Source organism: Catharus ustulatus, chromosome 9, assembly GCF_009819885.2.
Source record: "Catharus ustulatus isolate bCatUst1 chromosome 9, bCatUst1.pri.v2, whole genome shotgun sequence".
Lineage (NCBI taxonomy): Eukaryota > Metazoa > Chordata > Aves > Passeriformes > Turdidae > Catharus > Catharus ustulatus.
In genome coordinates, this window is record NC_046229.1 from 30189870 (window position 1) to 30212524 (window position 22655).

At 46.1% G+C, this 22655-nt stretch overlaps 1 protein-coding gene across 2 annotated transcripts; it reads right to left on the reverse strand.

The window, feature by feature from the left end:
• Positions 1–11568: 11568 nt before the first annotated feature.
• On the reverse strand, positions 11569–20557 carry GORAB (golgin, RAB6 interacting). Of its 2 annotated transcripts, none has more exons than XM_033067745.1 (5): positions 20475–20557; positions 19142–19493; positions 17668–17769; positions 15833–15973; positions 11569–13287 (listed from the first exon to the last, which is right to left on the reverse strand). In XM_033067745.1, the coding sequence occupies exons 1-5, from the start codon at positions 20536–20538 to the stop codon at positions 12822–12824; spliced, it is 1125 nt and encodes a 374-aa protein (XP_032923636.1). In that variant the 5' UTR covers positions 20539–20557; the 3' UTR covers positions 11569–12821. The 2 variants fall into 2 exon arrangements, with proteins under 2 accessions (XP_032923636.1, XP_032923635.1); XM_033067744.1 differs by having other exon boundaries at positions 19130–19493.
• Positions 20558–22655: the final 2098 nt, after the last annotated feature.

The following is a 22655-nucleotide window of genomic DNA, read 5'->3' on the forward strand; positions in this document are numbered from 1 at the left end:
TAAAGAAGTTTCTCAGTTTCCCAAAGTTTTTTTTATGTTCATGTTAACGTTAGTTTAAGGGTGTTGGTTCAAAATGAAATCTCAAAACTTTTCATTAGAAAACAAAGCCAAAACGCTTGGACTTCTTTTTCTTCCTTTGCCAAAACAGTTCGTCAAGCTGATGTGAATTCCCAAACATTTTCAGCCAACCTAGAGCACAATCTTTGGCAAATACATAATTTGCCTAAAAAAAGAAGTAATTGTCCCGTTCTAAGAGCAAGGATAAAGTCCATCCCTGATTTTAAGTGCTCACACTGAACAATGGTGGAGTATTTGCCCTGATGATAGGGAGAAAAAAAAAAGAAATAAATTTTGCTTATTACTTTACATATATATTTATATGTTTCTGCAATTTATATACACGCATGGCCCTTTCCGTCCAACATGAATATTTTCAACACAGAAAAAGTAAAGAGAAGAGATTTAGTGCTGATTAGAACAAAAGTCGCACTGTACCTTACAGATTTCAGCATGTCTCATTAAAACTGGGCTTGAAATATACATATCCTTTAATAAATAAAGCTTAAGGTACATAAACACTGCAGCGGATATAAATTATTTTAACCAAAGTATGTAGGAAAAAAAAAAATTACTGGAACACCATGATCCAGGGCATTTTACAGTAAATTGGACTTCATCAGCGGTTTTGCATTTTTATTTGATTTTGGAGTTCCTCCACTAAAGCTGTAAGTTTTGTAGAGTTTATTTCACACCTTGTAATTTAAAACGTTACACTCCATCGAAATTCCTCTCAAAAAAAGGACCCGAGTAATTAATGTCTTTGGGTTCAACGTTCATTATATCCCACTAGTGTGAAAATTCATAAAAATAAGACATGGGATTAGGAGCTTAACAGCCTCACACATTTGCAGAGCTGCTGCATTGGCAAATATTTCCCTGCCCTTTCGGAGCAGAGCACTCTCCTGGCTGCTCTCATTTGTTTCACTGGATCATCCAAGTCATTAGAAAGTGCCTGAAAAGAAACTTCCATGTCTCATGCTCGTATTTTTTTTTCTTGGAAGCAGATAAATAAGATGGGTCGTAGAAATAAATTTCTTCCCGTGCTCTTCTCCTTTCTCCATTTGGCATTTTCTTCATTTCGTGTTTTAACTCCTCATGGAGACAATGGGAATTTTGGCCACGTGGAGCCAGGGGACTCCAGATGCCCCTGGAAAGGAAGCAAGACCTCGGCTTTGATTGCTGAGAGCTGAATCCTTCCCTTTGTGCAAACACCCTAGGTTCTCCTCCCTGGTTCCAACAGCTCTGGGTTGAATCACAGGCTCCATTTTGCCCTGGGCAGATCCACAGATACAGTGGCTGAATTTGTGCAGCAAACAGTAATTTTGAGCAGAGTTTAATTTTGGAGGGACATAAACCACTCACAAAGTTGGGCTGAATTTGACAAGCACCTTTTTCCAAAAAACCAAACAAAACCAACTAGCCTAATACAGGAGGCTCTTTTTTAAACTTCAAAACTTTTCATTCCAAAGTGTTTTCAAAGCAAAGGGGTTGACTTCATGTAGGTGTTTCTGAAATGAGCCTTTTGGAGCTTTTATTGAAAAACCCGACTTTAGGGAAAAAAATGAAATTAAACTCTAAAATGGAACATTGTGTTTCGGATCAAACACCATGTCCTAAGTTGACTCAGTATTTCTCGTTTATTTTACCTTTCTTTTTTTTTTTTTTTTTGGGGGACTGTTTTGGTTCAAAACAAACAGAATTGCTTCATTCCCTGCTGCCCTCCCCCAGATATCCCAATCTGCCCACGGCACAAAGCATCCTTTATCCACCCAGGTCGCTGCCATTCACCCCAGAACACGCTGGCCAGAAACCCTAAGGAGAAGATCAGCCCGGCTCTCCCTGCAGCCAGGGCTGCACAATTCCCTTCCAAACCGGGCAATTTCTATTGTGCTGAAGTTCCTGCCACATCCCAGCCTCTCATCACGGCTCCCTCTATGGCTGACAGTGAGAAATTCCAGCCCAGGATCCTCAGGACCAGCCACACTCTGATGTTCCAGAGTGAACCAAGCTGTCCAGTTGGGACTTGGAGATGCTTTAATCGAGGGGATGTAAATTCTGCAACAGATCTGTTCTTGGGCAGAAAATATCAGTGGAAATTGCTGCTTTCATTGCTGCACGTGGCTGTGCAAAGGGAAAATCTTTGTCCAGGACAGATCAGCTATTGCATCTGTCCTGGCAATTAATTTGCAGCAGCATTCAAGTGCTTTGCTTCGGATTTACCTTTGTGCCAAAATGCTTTTTGGCTCCAGCACCCTGCATGGTCACCACTCCAAGGAAGGGGTTTTCAGGAAGTTCTCCAAAGAAGAAAGAGCATGCCAAAGGAAAGGCCTCTTAGATTTTACTCTGTACATTTTTAAGCAATGCAATTTAACTTCTAGCAACCTAACTCAGGTTTGCATGTTTTACCCCAGGAGTGTTTAAACACACACTTTCAAAGAAATTAAAAATGACACATATTCTTTGAGCTTAAGGAAAGAAGCTCCTACCTTCAAGCTTCATCTGGAGGCTCTGCTGAAGCCTCCCTTTTGCTCTCAATCCCTAGAGAGCTGTTCTGCCCTCAGAGTGACCCATCTTTGCAGCCTAAGGGCAAAGGGATTCTAAGGAAACATCAAGGCTCCTCAGATGGGTGAAAACTGGGAGATTTCTCAGCGAAGTTATTCCCTGGTTCAATCCAGAAAAACTGTCATCATATGCTGGGGCTGGTGAAGAGGTGATAAAATCACTCAGCTTTGGGACACAAGCAGTTCTCTCAAATTTAAATCAGATGGAAATGGAGTCAATTTGTTTGGAGAAGTAGCTCAGCTCTCAGCAAGGATTATGACTCTAATAATTTTCCTGTAGCTGAAAACGGAGCGTGTTTCAGAGCAGTAAACAACCACCATACTTTTCTTATGAACTTATCTTGCATCATAGCCCTGTCCCCTCGTGAGGACAAACCAGCAGGAACCTGGTGCTGCTTTCTGTGGGAGCATGCAGGCGAGCAGAGCCTTGCTTGCTCTGAGGATCTCTCCACGAGCTGACGCACAAGCACGAAGATGAGTCACAGATGGCTCGGTTGCTGTTGGAATCTCAACTGATCTGAGTGAGTTTGGGATGTTTCCCACCATGAATACTTCACTCCCTGCCTCGCTGCAGAGCCTGCTGTGCAAGTGCTTTAAAGGGTGACACAGAGAAAGGGCTGTGCCTTGGGAAGAGAAAAACCATTCTCCTCAAACCCAGTTAATGGGGTGAGAAGAGCCAGGTTCAAGTGGTGGAGTTTCCAGTTAGACCTTGGGCTCTATTCAGCTTCCACCATTGAGAGACAGATTCTCCATCTGCAGGAGGCAGACAATTACCAGTGAGGACTCACAGTGTGGACTTGGCTGTGGCTGTGAGTTAGAGGATGTGTTGAGATCCTTTCCAGTTCTGTCATTCCAGATCAGATCACCCCAGCTACACCTTAATCTTGCTTAGAAGGTACACCCTGAAAAGACACAGGCTGCACGTCAGGTCCATGCTCAGCAGCTGCTGAAGTAGCAGTGTAAGAAATAACAGTAATGCAGCCTTTCAGCAGCAGCAGTCATGTTTTTCAAGGAAACATCATAAGCACAACACATAACCTGCAAAGCGGGGCAGTACTGAGACAGAAAATTTAGTTTGAGGGTACCTAGGACATGATTAAAATTTTGTGATCCCATGCAGCAAAAAAACCACTGATGGTCATACCACTCTGCCTGAGTTGTCACAGGGTAACAGGGGTCCAACAAGATTTATGCCTGGGGTATAATATGTCTTCCTGCAGTCAGTGTAAAATGCAAAGCCAACAAAAACACTAAATATCATGTTCTAGCTAATTCAACACAAAGAACAGTGCACACACACAAGATGTGGAGCAGATTTGTCCTGCCAGGTGATTTTGCAATAAACACCCTGAGTGTTATTGAGGTGGAATCCTAGCCCCATCTATTGTCCTGACAAGCCCTCACCTCGTGTTTCCTGCTGAAAGAACCCCCCTGTCAGTTCAAGCTCATGTGCAGCATTCAGGGACACTTACACTGTTCTGACAGGTTATTCACTGGGAGCCAGATCTCTAAATGCAGCCTGTAGGGAACTCAGCAGACATGCAAGAAGCAATATTGATGTTTGCTTTGTTAAGTTTTGGGCTTAACACCAGAGACTCTCTTCATGCCTCTTGGCCTTGAGATAAAGGAAAGGTCCAAAGCCGCCATGGCCCCATCTCCTCAAGGCAGTGCAATTATCAGCTGAAGGCTTGATTAAGCTTGACTAAATTTCCACAGCAGGAGAGTGGCAGTGGCATGCTAACCCTTCCTTACACAGAAACACATCCCAAATGCACAGTCACTGGCACAAAACATGAGTGGCCACTCATTTTAGGGTTAGCTGGTCATTTCTACCACAGAAAAGACTGTGTCAGCATCTGCAAGTATTTAAAATTCTCAGGCTTCCTTGTTTTTATCTGCCTTCTGGGCTTTTTTGAGGCTTTATGTCAGATGGTGCTGAGTTTTCAAGCTTTTCTCCACAGGGATGAGGCCATTGGGTGATCCACAGAGTGCAGAGCCAGACCCTAAGCCTAAACCTAACCCTAAAACTGGGGAGTTGTATTGTGAGCAGATACAGTGTGGGGAGAAGTTGAAGAAGGAAGAGGGAAGAACCTGACTGTGGGGGGTTTAAAATGACCCTGGAGAACATCTCTACATTGAAAGTTTGTAAATATTGAAGGAGTGGAGAGGAAGGAAAATGTTAGACAATAGGAGGAGGAGAATTTCCCTTCTGTCTGAAGAGACCACCAGAGCAGGGAGTGGAGTAGAGATGATACCTGAGCAGACACACGGAGGACAGAGCAGCAGGTTTCCATCTGGGCTGTACCTGATCACCAAAACCAACCCCACTATCAGGAAAACAAGGAGGCACAAATTTAGCAGAGGAGCCTGGGGAAGTATTGTCAGTATTGTCTTTTAACAATGGCCCTGATAGGAACTTTGGCATCTTTGCTTTCTGACATAGGTGGGAAAAGCAAACAGAAGAAACCCAAAGAAATGTCAGCTGTTCTTCAGGTCCAAAGCAGAAGCAGGAATCTATGAGGCCAAGCAGGACTGGGAAACAAAAGCTCTGAGTTGAATTAGCTCTGTAGCAGTTGGTGCTGTGAGAGAAGCCAAGTTTCTACCTTGCACGGATTCCTTGTGCTCTGGTGTGCAGCTGAGCCCCGGCCGTCCACAGGGTGGATGTTTTAGTGCCTGGCTCTTTTTAACTGGCACATGTTAAGAGCTTTGAATTAACAGGTGCATAAAAACTGTCAAAAAACACTTAGCTCTCAAGACAGTCTGTCGGTTGTATTAAAAATATGGTTTTATGTAACCGCATTCTCTCAACACTTGCTGGGTATTACGGCATGGGAAAGTCACTCGCCCTTTCCAAATGAAAGCAGCGATGTTTAAACTCTCCTACAGGGAAAAAAAAAAAAAAGAAAAAGAAAAAAAGAAAGAAAATGAGAAAGACTACAGTTCCTCTGATCTTTCCAAGGATTTGCTCCTGTTTTAAACACTAAAGGTCGATTTCTTCCAGCAGAACAGGACTGGCCTAAAGCTCCAGACTAGGGCAAGCACCCCAGCAGGTCAAAAGGCCAGTGTCTTGCAGGCTTAGTGAGGTGAAAATGAGGGGTTTTTGACAACTGAAAGGGAAGATGTCTCACTTGCTGACTGAGGAGGTGGTATTTACTGTAAGCATGGCCTGGGTTTTTTAAAAAAAAACCACGAGTTTAACAGGGGTTTAGAGCTAGGAAAAAAAGCCAAACTATTTGTGCCCATATTTGAGAAGAGGTTTAGAAACAGTTTTAGTTCTCCATCTTCCCTCAGTCATGAATCCAGAACATCTGGGAAACAAAAGCATCAGGTTTCCAGAGTGGAAAGAGCTCTAAGACACAGGTCCAGAAGAATTTTTAAAACTCTCAAAAGCATTTCTGAAATCAGTTCCTTTTCAAATATGTGGCAAACAGATTAAAGGGGGCTTTGGATTAGTTTTACTGCCACTTGATAAAAGCCATTTGCACCTTTGATGTGTTTGAGGATAGCAGCCATCCCAAATGCCTTCCCCAGGAAGTCTCCTCCTGGCTCTCCCCAGGAATGCCCAGCTGAGTTATCATTTGTCACCTCCCCAGAGGTGCCCAATTCAAACCAGCCACCTCTGGGGGTGCAGACATGGCAGGTAAAAGCAATGATTTCTGAGTGCAAGTGTTTAGGGTGTAACAGTGAACATGGAGAACCACAAAGCCTGGGAAGAACAGCAGGGACGTGGGCTTCTAAAACTGGCTGTGAGTTAAATCCTACTGAGTTTACTTCTATGAATTAAAGCATTTTCACCCACCTTCTGCTCAGCCTGGTGGCTCTGGGGAGCCCTGCTTATTTGCCTGGCCTGGAGGACAGATGGGTCCATGAAGTTTCTCAGCAGCTGCTGGAAGTAGAAAGGGAAACTGTTTGAAAGACACAAGGAGAAAAGAAAACTGGTGGCTTGGAAGGGTGCAAGTAATGAAAAGCTCCAGTGTGGCAGGCAGCTGGGGCAGAGGAGGCTGACTAGTCCTTGGAAAGCAAATGGTGACTCCCTTCTCTGAGAAGCAGATAGAGCTTTGTTCATGAGGCCAGAAGGAACACCATGAGGGCCCAAGTGCAATTTGCCAGGCCAAGGAAAGTATGTTCCACAGCTTCTCAAGTTCTGCCAGCAAAAGCATCATCCCTGAGAGACTCACAGGGGGACTGTCACTGACAGTACCAGATACTGTCCAGGAGTGGAGCCTGCCTGCTTGGCAGTGCTGTTTTCCTGCAGAACTGGTTAATGTCAGTGAGAATGATGAACACTCCACAGTAGTTAAGGGATGCAGTGGGATGTTATGGAGAAAAGTCCACTGCTAAATATTTTGATTTGAGGAATGAAGAAAAGAAAACAACTGGCATTTTAGCAGATGGGGTGGAAAAGAGATCTGGAAGCAAGAAGAAAATCCTGCAGAGAATGAGGCATGACTTTTTAAAACAGCTGCAGGATGTTCTTCTTGGAGACTCAGAGAAGCACGTTAGGAAAACCCTGGAATGGACCTGGTTCTTCATGAGCACATCCTCACGCCAGAGAGTATCATCTTCTCCACGAAGAAAACCACCAAAACGTGGAGCAGCTGCAGATCACACGACAGCCAAGCCAGAGACACAACCTCTAGGAGACCATCAGCACCAGAGACAATGAAATCTGCACCATCAGCAGCCAGAATCATCACCTAAACAGCTACAGAACTATTTAAGACGTGATGTGGGTTTGGGGTGATGCTCAGAAACCTACTCCAGATGTAAACTGGGAAATTTTGAAGAAAATGATGTCTGAATTGGATTAACCCCTCCTTGGGACAGTCTGTCCACACTGGAATGGGGAAAATGACTTAAGCCTGCAAAGGCAGAGCTGTACCTAGCTCGTGTACTCAAGGCAGTGAGAGTGCTCAGCAGAGATTTTGACAGAGGCTCATAGCATGGCTCTGCCAAGAGTTTGTTTCCCAAGCTAACAATCCAAGGGACAGCCAGTTTGGGACTCTTAAATGCAGTCAACAAACACATCCAGTGAGGTTTCCTTGATGGGCTGATGGCTCATGACCTCCTAGGGCAGTGGCAGTACAAAAGTCTTCTCTCCCACATGGAAAAAGGAAGGGAGCAAGGAAACATGGCTTGCTGAGACACCATCTGCAGGATACCCAACTCCTACCTGGGAGGAGTCACACCAGCAGGGAGGTGCTGGTACCTGCTACCTAGGAATGACTCCCAGAGCTCTCCATCCCTTCAGTTCTCCTGGGGATACAGTGGTCCATGTGGAGGCAATGGCCAAGAGGGTCAGCTCCATGGTAGGCAGCTGAAGGGCTCCCATTTCTGTTGCTGCTGGACTTAGGACTGCAGAGCAGCCACAGGCTCACTTGGTATCTGACACCATTGCTAAGCTTGTAGCTCATGGAGTAACTCTTTCCTTTGCTCTGCTCCTCCTTTACTGGCTCAATGGAGGAGGAAGCTGGGAGGTGAAATAACTCTGCACTCATGCCACCACCCACCACTGCCCATTCAATAGGACACTGTTCCCAGCCCCTGAAGGACAGTGTGGCTTGGAGTGCTGAGGCTGTTGAATCTCTGCCACACCTAAGAGGTGTTTTATCTGCTTGCCCAAGAGCAATTTCTCCCAGTTCTCCCCTCTTGCCAGGTGTGAAAATCAGTTCAGACATCCAAACCTACTGCTCAGCATTGGCAGTGTGGAAAAATAAAATCACTGGCTGATCAGCCAAACAAGCAGGTGGGAGTGGTAAGGACAGGGGCAGGAGAGACAAGGTACTAAACCTGCCCAGTGCTCCCAAGTGCCTCGTTAGACTGATTTATGCTAAGCTAATTGAGAAAATGACCCTAACTACACAATCCAGGCCCTAATTCAGAAAGGCCCAAGCTTTTTAGTGTCTCTACCTGAGCCTTAAAAGGCATGATTTAAACCCTGTAACTAACAGGCTGCCAGAGGCAAGGATTTGAAGGATCTGATGTCCTATCATGCCGAGGGGGTGAGCGAGGCTTGGCTGCTTCTCTGGTTACTTGGTCTTTCCCCGCTGACGTCCGAGTTCTCTGCTGGGACATAAATCAGGGAAAGCATGAAGGAAACCAGTCTTGTGCCCCATCAAAGGAGCCAACGCTCGCTTTAATGGGACCGTGCAGACCAGCACAAATAGGGCACTTAACAAGCATGTGGTTTCTATAATACCAGCCCACATCTCTACACCCTGCTCGCACTGCCACTGGCAGAACCCTTTGTCCATTACACGCCACACCTGCTGATACCCATGGAATTGGGAAAGGGATCGTGATACAACACCAAAGTGCTGAACTTAGGATTTCTGGGATGGATCAGGCCTGCAGAAACATTTCAGCTATGTCTCAGTGACTGCATGAACCCTTATAGACAGCTATGGCATGTGCAGGAGGAGCACAGATACCCAAAACATTGTTACACAGAACCCCACTGAAGTACCAAGCTCAGTCCAGGACATGCAGATGCTCAAAGATTTCACATCTGGTGAAGTTACAGGCCTCATGTGTGGGTGTTTAATCCACACTTGAACCTTGACAGAAGGGAGTTAGGAACAGTAAGTCTTCAGATCCTGCTGTCCTAAGCAGAAAATACAGACTAGACAGAATCCAGCAAAGGAGGGAATTCCACAGTGCTCTGCCCCTTTCTTGGGCTCCAGAACTTCCCCAGAGGTTGTTGCCATGAGCACTCCACTCTAGCCTGTTCCTAATGCAGCTGACCAGAAAACACAATACCTCCAACCACTAGGCCAATCTCTACATTTCTCTTTTAGTAGTTTTTCCTCATTCAGTTCAGATGGGATCCAGGCCCAAAGGAAAGACTCCACTGCATCACAGAAGGTATTGGGAAGAAAAATGGCTGATGGAGAACCTGAGTCCCTCCCCAGAAAGCTCCCCTAAGCTCAAACCTCTTGAGAGCCCAGCCTCATCTGGCTGGACATATAATCAGATTGGGGGTTGTCCAAGTGTTTTACACCATGCTCCACACATCCATGGGAACCCCAGGCTGAGTCATGACCATCTGTACTCATTTAAACATTTCTTGACAGAGGAGGGAGTGCTAATCCTGACATCCTGGCCAAAATGCAACACGGATAATTGTAGTGTGCTTTGTAACATTCTCAGTGGTGTACATTGGTGTTTTCCAGCTCTTCCCATAATGGTAATGTGGTGATCCAGCACAGAAATGGCCACGTTGCCAGAGGAGAGTCCCCTGTGCCAAGCCCAGCAGTGTTACAGTCAGGCATCACACGTCTCTATTTTCCCTGCCATGGGTGTTCAACCCCAGCGTGCTTCACACTCAGACTGCAAGAGGCCCTCACTAAAAATCTGCCCACTCACTCCTGAGCTGTGCTGAGCTTTCTTCTGAAGATACAAAAGTGGACAGCACACCTGGGGCAGCAGGACAAACATGGCAACATCACTACTACAAAGGTAGAAATGGATTTTCTTGAAGAGCCTCAATTCCAACATTTCTCTTTCCTTCAAGAAGAAACAAGAACAAACCCCCAAGCTTTTTGCTGCACCAAAATCATCTCCTGGCATTTCTGACCAGCACACATGTTGTTACAATTAGGACTGGACTCCTTGGCTCCGGCACAGGGGGAATTTTAAACCGGCACACTGGCACCCATCAAAACATTCGCGAACTTCCAAAGTGGAACTGACACCACGGTAGTGGTTTATATCACACGTCAGAGAAAGGCTTCACAACTGGGATCAAACAAGTTAACTCTTCAGCTCCCTGGCCAGCAAGAGCAGCCTGATGCTGGCTGCTATTGTTATTCCACACGGCTGTTTCACGTGGCTTCCAGCCAGTCCACTTCACTTTGCAGGCTCAGAAGTTAAAGGCAGAGAGAACTGGCCAGAACTTCAACAAGGGACTTGTAAGAGACCAGAAACTGCTGATTGTAACAGCATCTTCCCTCTCGGGCAGAAACAGCACCAGCACTATCAGAATGGTACACAAGAATATTTCAGCCTTTAAACAGTTTTGTTGCATATAAACTTACTCCCTTCTAGGAAACTCATAATCTTAAGCAGTTGTCAAAAAAAAAAATCTTTGGACTTGGATTTTTTTTGGAACACCATTTTCAGAGTTCAAACAATAATCTTACCTGTGACAACAAGGTGTAGAAATATTCTAACCACATGTTGGCCTACCAGAGAACCATAAATTATATGCAAAATGGTGTCTGTGTGATTTCTGTAAATGCCATTTGCGATTCAACTCTTCTGTCAGAAGCTCTTCTGTGTGTCCCCGACGAGCTGAACACAACTGTAATGAGGAACAGACCTATCCTCTAGGCCTTTGAATCTCTTGAGGAACAACTGGGGAAGGCTGCAGAGGATGGAAACGAGAATGGTACAATTAAATTATTACTGCACTTACTGGTATCCCATCCTGAAAACCATCAGCAGAACGCTACAAGGTGTCCTGCAACAGCAGACACAGCGAAGGAAGTCAGTCACAATTTTCTCACAATACCATCAAATCTTCTGCTTTTAGGTTTTCCAGCAAAATAACAGGGAATGCAGTGTATCAGCAATAACAGAGCAATGCTTCACATGTATTTCCATACTACTTTGGGTTAGAATCTAACTCAAATTAGCCCAAATTATGTGTGGCTGCTCTAGAAGTATTTATCCCACTTTCTCCCATGCATGAAAGGCACCAGGAGAGATTTTCCACTGTTGCCCTGAGTCAGTTAGTTGAAAAGATTCCTGCCAAGCTGTATCCTGCCATGTCTTTACTTCATGCATTTCCATCTTTTGGAACAGCCTTTTTTGAGGATTTATTTTCACACAGCGGAAAGTTGCCAAAGGACGTATCTGATTCTACCATTTATCATCTCCTGTGGAAAAACAGGCTTGGATCCCTCTATTAGTCTCAGATATCACAACTGAAAGTAAACACACTGCGTACAAGATGCACTGATTTATTAATAGAATAAAAGTGAAATGTAGTGACATGTTTTTCCACTGTTCAAGCCATAGAGACAATCACTGTCCCATTTATAGACTCGGCGGCGTCATCCGGCAACTCATTCATAAACTCAGACCCAACACGTCCAGGTCAGGTATTCCAGGAACCATTCCCACAATTCCCTGGTACCAAGAGGTTAATTGTGACTGCAGTCCCCGTGGTTTGCAGCTGCAATTAGTCTATGGGAGATTTTCCTGTGTTCTCTTTTAATTCCTGAGGCTTTCTCCACCTGGAATGGCTTTTTAAAGCCTTTCAACAGCAATAGAGCAAACCAGCTGAACTTTTGTGGGGTACTAACCTGCTCTTCAGGCAAGAAAATGCATTACATGTTCTACAAAAATAGGCTCATTTCCAGTATACTGTGGGGATTATTCATTACAAGATGAATTATTGGCTAATTATGGCTAATTATCGGCACTTCGAGGTGACTACAACAGAGAAAATCTCTGCTGTGGAACAGCTTTAAATGTAACACACTCTCTTTTGTGTGTTTCTATTTCTACATTCTGCAACTCTTAAACTGTAACCCATCATTTTTGTTGAACCCTAGCAGCTGTGATTTCATAGCTAATAGTGTTATCAATGTACAGCTCCATGATTCAGCATTGTCTGAAAGGAACAGGCAAAGTGATAAGTATGAGGTATTAAAACTGACTTTGCAGTTTGCCTCAATATGCAAATTTCCCTTCAATCAGGAAAGTGTAACCTCTACGAAGGCAATTAATGTAAGCACTTGGGTTTCACAGCATGAGAAACCGTTGGAAACTAATCCCTTATGGATACAAAGGAACACAAACATCCTACTGCAGTTGTCACAATGTGTTCTGAGGTTTCCCTTCTAGGTATCTTTCTCTTGCACACTGCTCAGAACAGGAATCCATGGGTACCAAAAAGCTGAAAATCTTAGGACAAACCCTCCTGTTCACTTCCAAGTGTCCTGTTTCAGGAAGGTACAAAAGCCCATGAAGAGCAGACCAGTAAGACACGAGTGTACACCAGAATGATGGCAGATAATGAACCCCAAATGCGTCTTGTGGAAAGAAAAGAGCCTTTAAAACTTGAAAACAATAAAAAGGAAAAGAGAAACGAAGTGCATGTTACTGGCACTGCTGAAGCCCAGATACAACATACAGCTACAAGCCTGCAGAGAGTACCTCATCCATAACCGCTGGCTTATCTGCATCCAGCAGTCATGTGGCAGAACAAGCTGGGGAGCTTCCTGAGGTCACATTTACTGCCTGAGTTTGGCTGTCCACGCTGGAGAGGGATTTGGTCCTGGGGTTTTGAGACTGTTCAGAAAGTGCAGGAGAAGCAGCAGCAGCATGCTCAGCCTGCTGGCTCTCCTGCCCCACAGCACTGGGAGCAGGGTTCTCCTGGGCTGTCCCAGCGTGGCTGTGTGCCTGGCTGGATTGTCTCCCTGCTTCTGCCTCCTGTTGCTGCAGCATCTGCTCCACCTCGATCTCCAGCTGCAGATTTTCCTCATCTGCCTCCACGTCCAGCTGCTGCATTAACTCCTCCAGCTTCCTGGCCTTGCGCAGCTCGTTCTGCTGGATGATGGTGCACAGGTGCTCCGTCAGGTGCTCCTTGATCTCCGTCTTGTGCTGCAGGTCCAGCTTGGCCGCCACGTACTCGGACTCGGCCTTGTCGTAGCGTTTCCTGCAAAACCACCAGCATTTCTGCAGGGTTAATTCTCACAGTACCTCACTGCCTGACAGAGGGACAGGTACTTTAGGAATCCCTGGAATGCAGTGTGCTCTGCAATGCATCGTGCCAGCTGTTCGTGACACCCTGCCACGTTAGCAAGAAAGCATATCAGAGTGAATTGATTGAAACGTCTCTGGACACAGGGGGCTCTGCTGTTGTGTATTCCAAGAGTTAACTTGCTCAGATTGAATCACAAACACCCATGTTTACTGCCTGTTTGAAGAGATGCATCACTGGCAGTAGAAAGAACCCATCAGAAAGTGCAGTGTTTTCACACTTCTAATGAACACCCACTCAGTGAACTGAAACACCACAAAGCAGTCGGGTGTTTTTCTAACCCAACCACCCCCCCACAGATACAGATGCTTGATGGAGCACGATGACATTTGGATCATGTGCTTTTCTGGCCACCCATATCCATACTCAGAAAATCTGGGGCAGGACAGACTGATACAGCACATGACATCAGCACAGATGCAGAATTTTATTGCAAGCATCTGTCCTGAGCCTCACCTCCTGCCAATCTGCACTTCCTCTCATGACAAATACAGCCAAAAGGGAATATTCTAAGTTTACTGAGTTAACACACAGAGAATATCTAGCACTTTAGTGGCTGCTGTCCACATTAATGATGCATCTTTCACTGCATCAGTGAACCTGTGTACTGATTCTAATTAAAAGATAGACGCAATCTTGCTCATCAGGAAAGGGAACACACAAAGGCTTTTGCAGCCTGACTACAAAGCACTCATAAAACAGTATTAGTTATAAAACTGCTATAGGTAAGGTGGTTCAATAAAGAATCCAGCTCTTTAATAAAACCAGATTCCAGTATCTGCTTAAACAAAGCAACAGAAAGACAGGAAAGGTCCTATGCTTAGTGAAACAGAAGGAAATAAGACATAGAAAAGCCTTCCCAAACATCTTCTTTTATATAATAACCACATGATTTTTACTCAGCTGTAAAGGCTATGTCTGCTGTGGGCACAAGATGCCCACTTCTGTTTCCCTCTCAAGAAAGTCAAGATTTCTCTGGGTCAGATACCTGTAATGATATGTTGGAAATGTCTGCACAGCTAAACCTCTGGGCTGAATCCCCACCTATCAGTCACATTGTATTTACAAAGATTCTACTCCACAGCAATTGGCAAATGTTGCTAACTAGGCATGTGCCCAGGACTATTGAATATTGCACTTTTTGACCCACTGAAATGCTACATGTTTTAGCCCTAAACCAAAAGGCAAATAGTAAGAAATTGCTTAAAAAGACTCCACTTAAAAGTAAATTGGCTTTGGCTCATAATGCATAAAAACTACAGCACTGGAAGTATCTACCTCATATTGCCAAATCACTTCCTCAAGAAAACACCTACTAAATTAATCAAAGTCCACTTACTAAATTAATCAAAGTCATTAAGATTTTGGTGAAGTTTACCCACTTGTCCTACTAGCATCTCCTTTTGCTATTGCCATTAAAAGCTGCTTTCCTAATGTCAAGAGCTGCTTGTGCTTTTTAGCCAGTAAGCATTTCAAATAGATACACTATTCCAAAACTTGGGTAAGAAGATTTCAGGAGCATTTAATGTTTTTAGAAACCAGATTAGACCTAAAATCCATTGTAATGTTTTTCCCCTTGAGGACATGCAGTCAGCTACGTTAACTACAGTTAACCTTAGTCATTTCAAAATGATAATTACACCAAAGAAATCTTAATTTTTTTTAGCTACCACTGCTATTTTTTTCAAGACTAATTACCAGCTTTATTGGCCTGTGGTCATGGTATGGCAGAAGTCAGAAGGAGAAATGAGCATTTAACACATTGAATGGTGAACCAAAAACCACGAGTGAACGTTTCTGCTTTATGAACCGGCTGCACAAACACGCTGCTGTTTATCTACTGATGTTGTGGTTTACCCACAGCTAATGGGCTGTTCCCATTAATTTCTTGCCTTTGAGGAACTCATCACACCCAGAGCGATTAAAGGCACATTGTGAAGGGTTAAAAGCTTCCCTCTTCCTTCAGTTTGTGGTCCTAGTTGCAAAAATACTTCAGCAGGATTGGATGTTTTAAGTTTAACTGGTCCCATTGATTCCAGCAGGACCAGAGCTGTCATGAACCAGCAAATTTCCCTGAACAGGATTTTCATTTCAGGGCTTTTCAAGAAAAACCTCTTTTCCCCCAGAGAAGAAATAAACAACCTTGAAACAATAAAGCAGGGGTTGTGGACAACTGCACACTTAAAGCAGGACCTCTGTCTTGTGACAGCAGTCTCCAGTCAGAAAACCTGCTTCAGTTCCCAGATTCCAAGGGAAAAAATTAGGAAATAAAAAGCATACTTTCACTTCCAGATGTGAAAGCCCCCCAGCCTGTGACCACTTCAAGGACACGTTATTCCAGTGACAGGAGTTCATTAGTGCTGCAGTGAGGGGAAGCAGCACTTTCCCTTCCCCTGAGGCAGGGCTGCTCCCCATCCCCTCCTCCCTGGCTGTCCCTTACCGCGCGTAGGAGTAGTCCAGGCTGGCCTGGTCAATGCGGTTCCTCAGGATCCCGATGTCAGCAGACACCATGTCATCCAGAGCCTGCAGCTCCTTCTGAATCCTCTTCAGTTTCACTGTTTCAGCTTGAGTTCTTTTGGATCTGCAAAAGGAAGATAATTTTTTTGTTTAATTTCCTTTTCAAGCCTCTCTTCTCAACATATTGGGCCCCACTTCATTTGCAGAGCAACTGACTTCTTTAGGACCTATTCAGAAGGTTTCTCCTTTATGGTGCAGGGCTTTTGATCTTTTTTAGCATCCACAGGGATCTAAAATGCCTGCTATTAAAGGACTACAGCAAAATTTCGTAATGACTATAATCAAAGTGCCTAAAGTGGATTGTGTTTCTTCACTGTGGAAACACACAAGAAGCTGCTGTATCTAAGTAGTTCTCAGTGTAAGGAAACAGGAAATGGCTTGGGGGGAAGCAAGAGGGGGAAGGGTTTTTAGCCCTGCAAATATCCCCTTTCAAAGAAGCCCAGTTAGTAGGGGCCAAAAAGTCACCTAACCTAAGCTTGATTTCCATTTTGTAAAATTATTCCCAAAAGGCCCGGCCAAATCCCAACGAAGTGAATGGAAAGTTTTACATCAAACACAAAGGATTTCAATCAGGCCTTATGAAACCTTTTTCAACTAGGCCATTCATTCCTAAGTTCTGAAAATGAAATGTTACTAAGGGCAACAGGCTTTGATGGATTTCACTCCCAAGCAAGCCAAGTGACTTTCCACCACATCACTTTGCCATCATTCATCACCACCAGCAAAAGGATGCTTCTCAGGCACTGCTTTACACCCAAGGCAGGTGCCTGGAAGCAAGACTAGGTGTGCAGGCAGTGCCAGCAGCTCTCATTCGACCAGCTGATGCATGGGGAGGGAGACAGACATCCTGTGGTACTGTTGGGAGCCCGAGGAAGGCCTTTGAGTGACACAAGTAACTCCTTAGCTGTCACCTTCCCTGTCTTGGCTCTCCTCAGGCTTTGTTTCCAGGAGGAAAAATCGAACCTGGTGGCCACACCCAAGTTTGATGTCCTGCAGTGACTCAGAATAAACATTCTTGTGTTTCATCTCTGCCTGGCAGAGGAAAATGACATTTTCAGGACTTTAGCACAGCAGAGGCTGTGTTCACCGGTGCTATCCAAGGGCTCTGATGGGCAGAACATAACACAGGCCTGGGAGAGCACTGCAAGCCTGAACACTTCACACCACTGTCCTTGATCCAATGTTATCAACTGTTCCAACATCCTTCCCTACAAACTTTGCCTTCCCTGGAGTCTTAAACTACCTTTGTGCCATCAAACCTGATCCCCTGAAGAGCAAGAGCTAACAACTGTGAGAATATGTGCAATTTTATAATTTTTGGTCATCCAGTGGTGGTAAAACAGTACCTTCTTAAAGCTGATCATCTTCTCCTTTCAACATTTTCACACACTAATGAGCCAAAGTCCAAACAGAAATAGCTTCTTCTCACAGGTTACAAATCAAATAAACTCCCCTTACATCCAGCAAAAACAAATCAGGACCAAAACATGGACAAGCAGCTGAGCACCCCAACTTCCAAACATGACCTCACTAACCAATTTCAGGACTTCAGCTAATCCTCCAGCTGTGTAATAACTTTTCCATCTGTGCACAGAGCTGCAGCTTGGGAAGTGTGAAAAGCTTAGTCACAACTTCTTAACCAGCACTTGTCATCCAAGGGAAATGTCCATCACAGCTGCTCACAGAGCACAGAGAAGAGGAAAAAGTGAAATTTAATTCAAGATATGAAACTGGTTGCAGATGAAGAGTAAGCCCCACCTCTCAGCAATGGCTCTGGCCAGGAGTGCCTTCTTGCGTTTATTCTTCTCTTCTATCAGCCGCTGCTCCTGCTGGAGGATTTCCCATCGGGATTTCTCCTGCCTGCTCATTGACAAGAACATCACAATTAACAGAAAGTTCATTTCTCTCCATGCTGCCCCATTGACAAGAACATCACAAATAACAGAAAGTTCATTTCTCTCCCTGCTGCCCGTATTGACCGTCAGATATTCTGAAGCAAACTCTTAAAAAAGTCGAAGGAACAATAAACAGGTTTTGGTTCTGAGGAAAGAAGAATCATCTGCAAGAAGCCATTCAGACCAATAAAACATTTCCAGATGAAATCTGCTGATCAGAACTAAAGTCTGCATAACCAAATAAGCTGCATGGAGCACTTTTTCAGAAATGGGTGGAATTTTTCATTTAAAGGATGTGCTTCCCTATCAAGGTAGAAGCAGTTTCAAGTTTCTTACTGGCTGCTACAAATTCAGTCTACCAATACAGCCTCTTTTTTGGAAATGTTTTTTCCCCCTAAAACAGATTCTTTCACAGGTCTGCAGTAGAGTACAGCTCCCAAATAATTAAATGGATACAAATGAAAGGTTGGTACGAGTTATAATGAAAATGAGCAGCAAGGAAGAACAAGAATTCGCTTTTGCCACCAGTAAAGGACTGATACAGATTCCATTTCCTAGGCTACATCTCAACCATCCCAAAGGATGGAAGGCCAGGTCTCAAGTGAGAGGGCACAAGCTGTGGCAGGATTTAGGAGAAACAAAGAATTGTTTGCTGCTTTCCACCCCACTGTGTTCTTCATGCCCTCACTCAAGGAGCCTGATTTTAAAACTACCCAAATAACTCAGCTATCAAAAAATGTTTCTGCACATCTCTTCAGATTTGTCCTCATCACTCTACTCCTAAAACCTCACATACAGAAATATTTTTAGTAAGATTTAAATTCAAGCATCCAGGCTGAGAAGAATCCAGCAGATTCAGGAGGTAACTGTTGCAGCTAAACCTCATTTGCTTTCAGCAGTGCGAAAAAATTCTCAGCAAAGCTCCAGCTGTTTTCACCCCAGACAAGCAGAGTCTGTGTTTTTCCCACCACAAAAATGAGATGAGCAGCCAGTATTACTGGTGAGCTGCACCCACAGGAGGAATTTGTGTTCTCAAAGTGCTGCTGTCATGGTGCAGGAGGTGCAGGCAGGTGATCCCAGCCTGGAGCTGGGCAGGGAAATCACAGGCAGCACAACCACCAGCCACAGCTTCTCAAGGCCCATCTCTGTAAACAGAACCTCCTGGATCCTTCTGAGTTTAGAATTTGAGACAAGCCACACAGATGCTGCCTCACAGAAAATGGAATGATTTGATCTCTCAGAGCTTCTATCAGACACACAAAAGTTGACTTCACAACCAAAGAATGAATCGATACAGAACAACAAACCCCACCCCTTGATTTTACCGACTTACTAACAATTCCACTTTCTTTCTCTCCACTTGGCTGTTGGGCTTTGTGGGGCGGGGCTGGCCACTGTCCCTGCCATTACAAGACTCTGCTGGTGTCACTCCCTCCTGCTGCTCTTGGCTGTCCCTTTGCCTCTGATCCCCAGGTGTGGGCCCGGGCTGCTGGGGGGGACAAGGTTTGGGCTGTGGTGCAGAAAGCAGCTGCTCTGGAGTGACAGAGGCTGCTCCTCCCTGCAGCCCCAGCCTCTGGCTTTGCTGCTGGAGGGCTTTTTCCCTCTGCAATTGCTTCCGAGTCTTGGGCACAGCCTGGGGGCGAGGCGGCTGCTGCTGCTGCTGCTGCGGCGGTGAGGGCTCGTACAAATCTGTCGGTGGAGAAACAGGATGAAAACAAACCTCAGTATCAAAGACAGGCTCTGACAGAGCTGTTCTGGGCAAGCAAAAACCAAAATAAGGCAAACACAAGGCAGGGTGTCACGGGAAGCCAATGTGGGGGAACCTCAGGAAGCTGGGAATGTTCTGTTAGCCTAAGATTCAGGAATTTTCAATGATACCGCTATCCCTAAGTGAGGAGAGGGAGGAATAAGAGGCCTAAAAGAGAAACTATAGGTGTGAGTGAGGTGACTCTTGGGATAATCATGACGAGGCAGATCCAGGGCTAAGGAAGGGTCCCTGCCAGCCTGGTGGGCAAACTCAGATTATAAAGTGAAGAATGGGGAAGAGCTCGGTGACATGCGGGCAAAGAGGAGGCTAAGAACACGAGAGGAGCGTTGGGCAGAGATCTGGGTGCAGGACAAGGGCTAGAAAGCCCGGGATTTCTGGGATTTCAGAGAAGCTGCGGGTGGAGAGAGGGGCTGGATGGGAGGGACTGAAGCGCAAGCGAGGGGCTGGCAGGGATAGCGCAGGGGTCTGACGGGGGGATGGAGGGGCTGAGCTCAGGGGATGGCCAGAGGCGTGTAGGGGCTGAGGGGAGGGATAGAGGTGAGAATGGAGGGGCTGAGCTCAGGGGATGGCCAGAGGCGTGCAGGGGCTGAGGGGAGGGACAGAGGTGAGAATGGAGGGGGTGAGGGAAGGGTTAGGTGTGTAGATGGACAGGCTGAAGGGAAGGACAGAGATGTGGCAGAAGGGCTGAGGGGAAGGACAGAGATGTGGCTGGAAGGGCTGAGGGGAAGGGCAGAGATGCGAGTGCAGAGGCTGCGGAGATGGGGCGCTGAGGGGCGATAGGAGGCAGGTGCAGCTGAGGGGGCTGACGGGGCGCCGAGGCCAGGCTCTTCCTCCGCGCCGCTCCGGGCCCCACTGTCCCCCGCTCCCCAGGCGCTCCCGGCGCGGTCCGGTCCGGTCCGTACCTGGGCGCTGCCCCCGCAGCCGCCGCAGCTCCTCCTGCGAGAAGCCGGCCCAGGCCTCGGCCATGGCGCTGCCCGCTCCTCCCGCCGCGCAGGCCCCGTGCCACCGCCGCAGGCGAACGCCGCGGACAGCACGCCGGGGACCTCGCGCCGCCGTTCCACCGCCGCAGGCGAACGCCGCGGACAGCACGGCCGGGGGCCTCGCGCCGCCGCGGCGCCGGGGCGGGGCGGGCAAGATGGCGGTGTGAGGGGAATAGAGAGAGCGGGGTGGGGATGGTCTCTGCTCCGGGGATAGCTGCCCTAGTTGACGGATCTCCGCGGCTCCTGAGAAGCTAGTGCCGTAAAAAATCACAGAGTCAGTTAGGTTGGAAAAGACTTATGAGCTCATCGAGTCCAGCTTGTGAACGAACAGGGCTCAGTGGGTCCGGCTAATGAGGCTGAAGTGGAGAGGGGAAGCCACTCCCGAAAAAAGCAGACAGACTATAAGGAACATCACACGTACTGCCATGCAATTTATAATTCGTAATTGGGTAGTTGTAAGCAGGTGAGATCCTGCTCCCGCATGTCTAGTAAGTTAGAGTGACAACACTGAGGAAATCAGGGACTCCCTGAATGCTTTGGTCTGCAAGGGACTTTAAAATTCACCCTGTGATGGACAGGGATATCTTCTACTAAACCAGGTTGCTCCAAGCCCTGTCCAACCTGGCCTTGAACATTTCCAGGATGGAGCATCCACAACTTCTCTGGGCAGCCTGTGCCAGTGCCTCACCCTCACAGGAAAGAACTTATTCCTAATACCTAAACTCAATCTCTCCTCTTTTAGTTTAAAACTCCCTCTTGTCCCATCACATAGAAAGTCACTCTCCCTCTTCTATCTATAAGCACTGGGAGGCCATCAGGGAAAAGTATTATTTTGCCGTACTGGTGTTTATTAAGATGTGCTTTGACCATTGTGCACAAGAGCACACACACTCGCTTTCACCCTTAGGTATAACCTGAAAAGACCCCACAATTTGCAGCATTATCCCTCAATATCCATGAAAAGAAACATTTTCCTGCCTATCCTAAAGTCTTGTGCCTGCTACAAGCCTGTCAGAGGCCCTATGGATGAGTTCACCTCCCACTGGGGCACAGCCAGCAGGGGCAAAGACACGAGCCCCTGGCTTAGCCATGGCCTTGGAGGCTTAGGTAATATACTTAAATAATGTCCATTAAATAAATTATGGGCAGTAAACAGGGATGTGTTCAGTGTCACATCCCTGCCTGGCTCCAGTCTGTGAGGGATTAGTCAAGCTCTGAAGCACTGCTGCCTCCCTGAGCAAATCCATGGCTCCAGAATCTGTGTAGGATTCTGCAATTCATGCTGCTTCCAGCAGCTCCCGTGACTAAGTCTTCCCGTAAATACCACTCAGGGGGGAATATTCCCTGAGCTGGTAGGCATCCAGTGTTCCTGATGGGATTTGAGTGCCTTGGGGGAACAAGAGTGGCACCATTTTCCACCTGCAGCTCAGCCTTGGTGCCAAGCAGAGATGCTGATCCAGCAGAGGAGAAGGGGAGTGTGGTTATCTTGTGCTGGAAGTCCTTCCCGGGTAAGCCTGGGAAGCCTTTCCTGGCTTCCCTGGGATGCCTGACCGAGCTCAGGAGACATCTGAATGAGAACCACAGTCCAACCATGACTAAAAAGCTCTCAGACTCTGGGGAATCCAGATGGCAGAACCAGGTGTCAGCTTGAATTTTACAATGGAACAGTGTTGGCCAGCCCTACAAGGGTTGGCTTACAACGAGGTGTAGGCACCTAATTCCCTTGGAGATGACTATATAAGAATCATGAATCTAAATCTGGTGTCTAAATCACAGTAATGGGCCATACCAAACCCAGAGATATCGACTGAATGTGCTTCACCAAGTACAAACACCAGATCTCATCTTGAACCTCAGTTGTTCTTTCTTCCTGAAAGTTTTAGCACCACAAACAAAAGTGAAGCACCACATCCACTTTATTGCTGCAGATCTTCCAGGCACAAAGCTCCCACGTGTTTTATAGAAAGAGTAGAAAGAGTTTGGAGTTGTTAACTCTGACGCTATGGGCAAAGCAGCAATCCCTGTTAACAGTTTCCATCAGCCCAAGGTTTAATTGCCAGCCTTTGGGCCAGCTTGCTCCAGGAACAATTACAGCACAGTGAA

What these genes read in the sequence shown, in the direction of transcription:
- GORAB (XM_033067744.1), bottom strand. Translation starts at nt 20,538, where the DNA reads ATGGCCGAGGCCTGGGCCGGCTTCTCGCAGGAGGAGCTGCGGCGGCTG. An exon ending in GTGGAATTGTTAGTAAGTCG is followed by an intron (nt 17,770 to 19,129) that starts GTAAAATCAAGG and finishes GTCAATGAGCAG; the next exon opens with GCAGGAGAAATCCCGATGGG. An exon ending in GCCAGAGCCATTGCTGAGAG is followed by an intron (nt 15,974 to 17,667) that starts GTGGGGCTTACT and finishes TTCCTTTTGCAG; the next exon opens with ATCCAAAAGAACTCAAGCTG.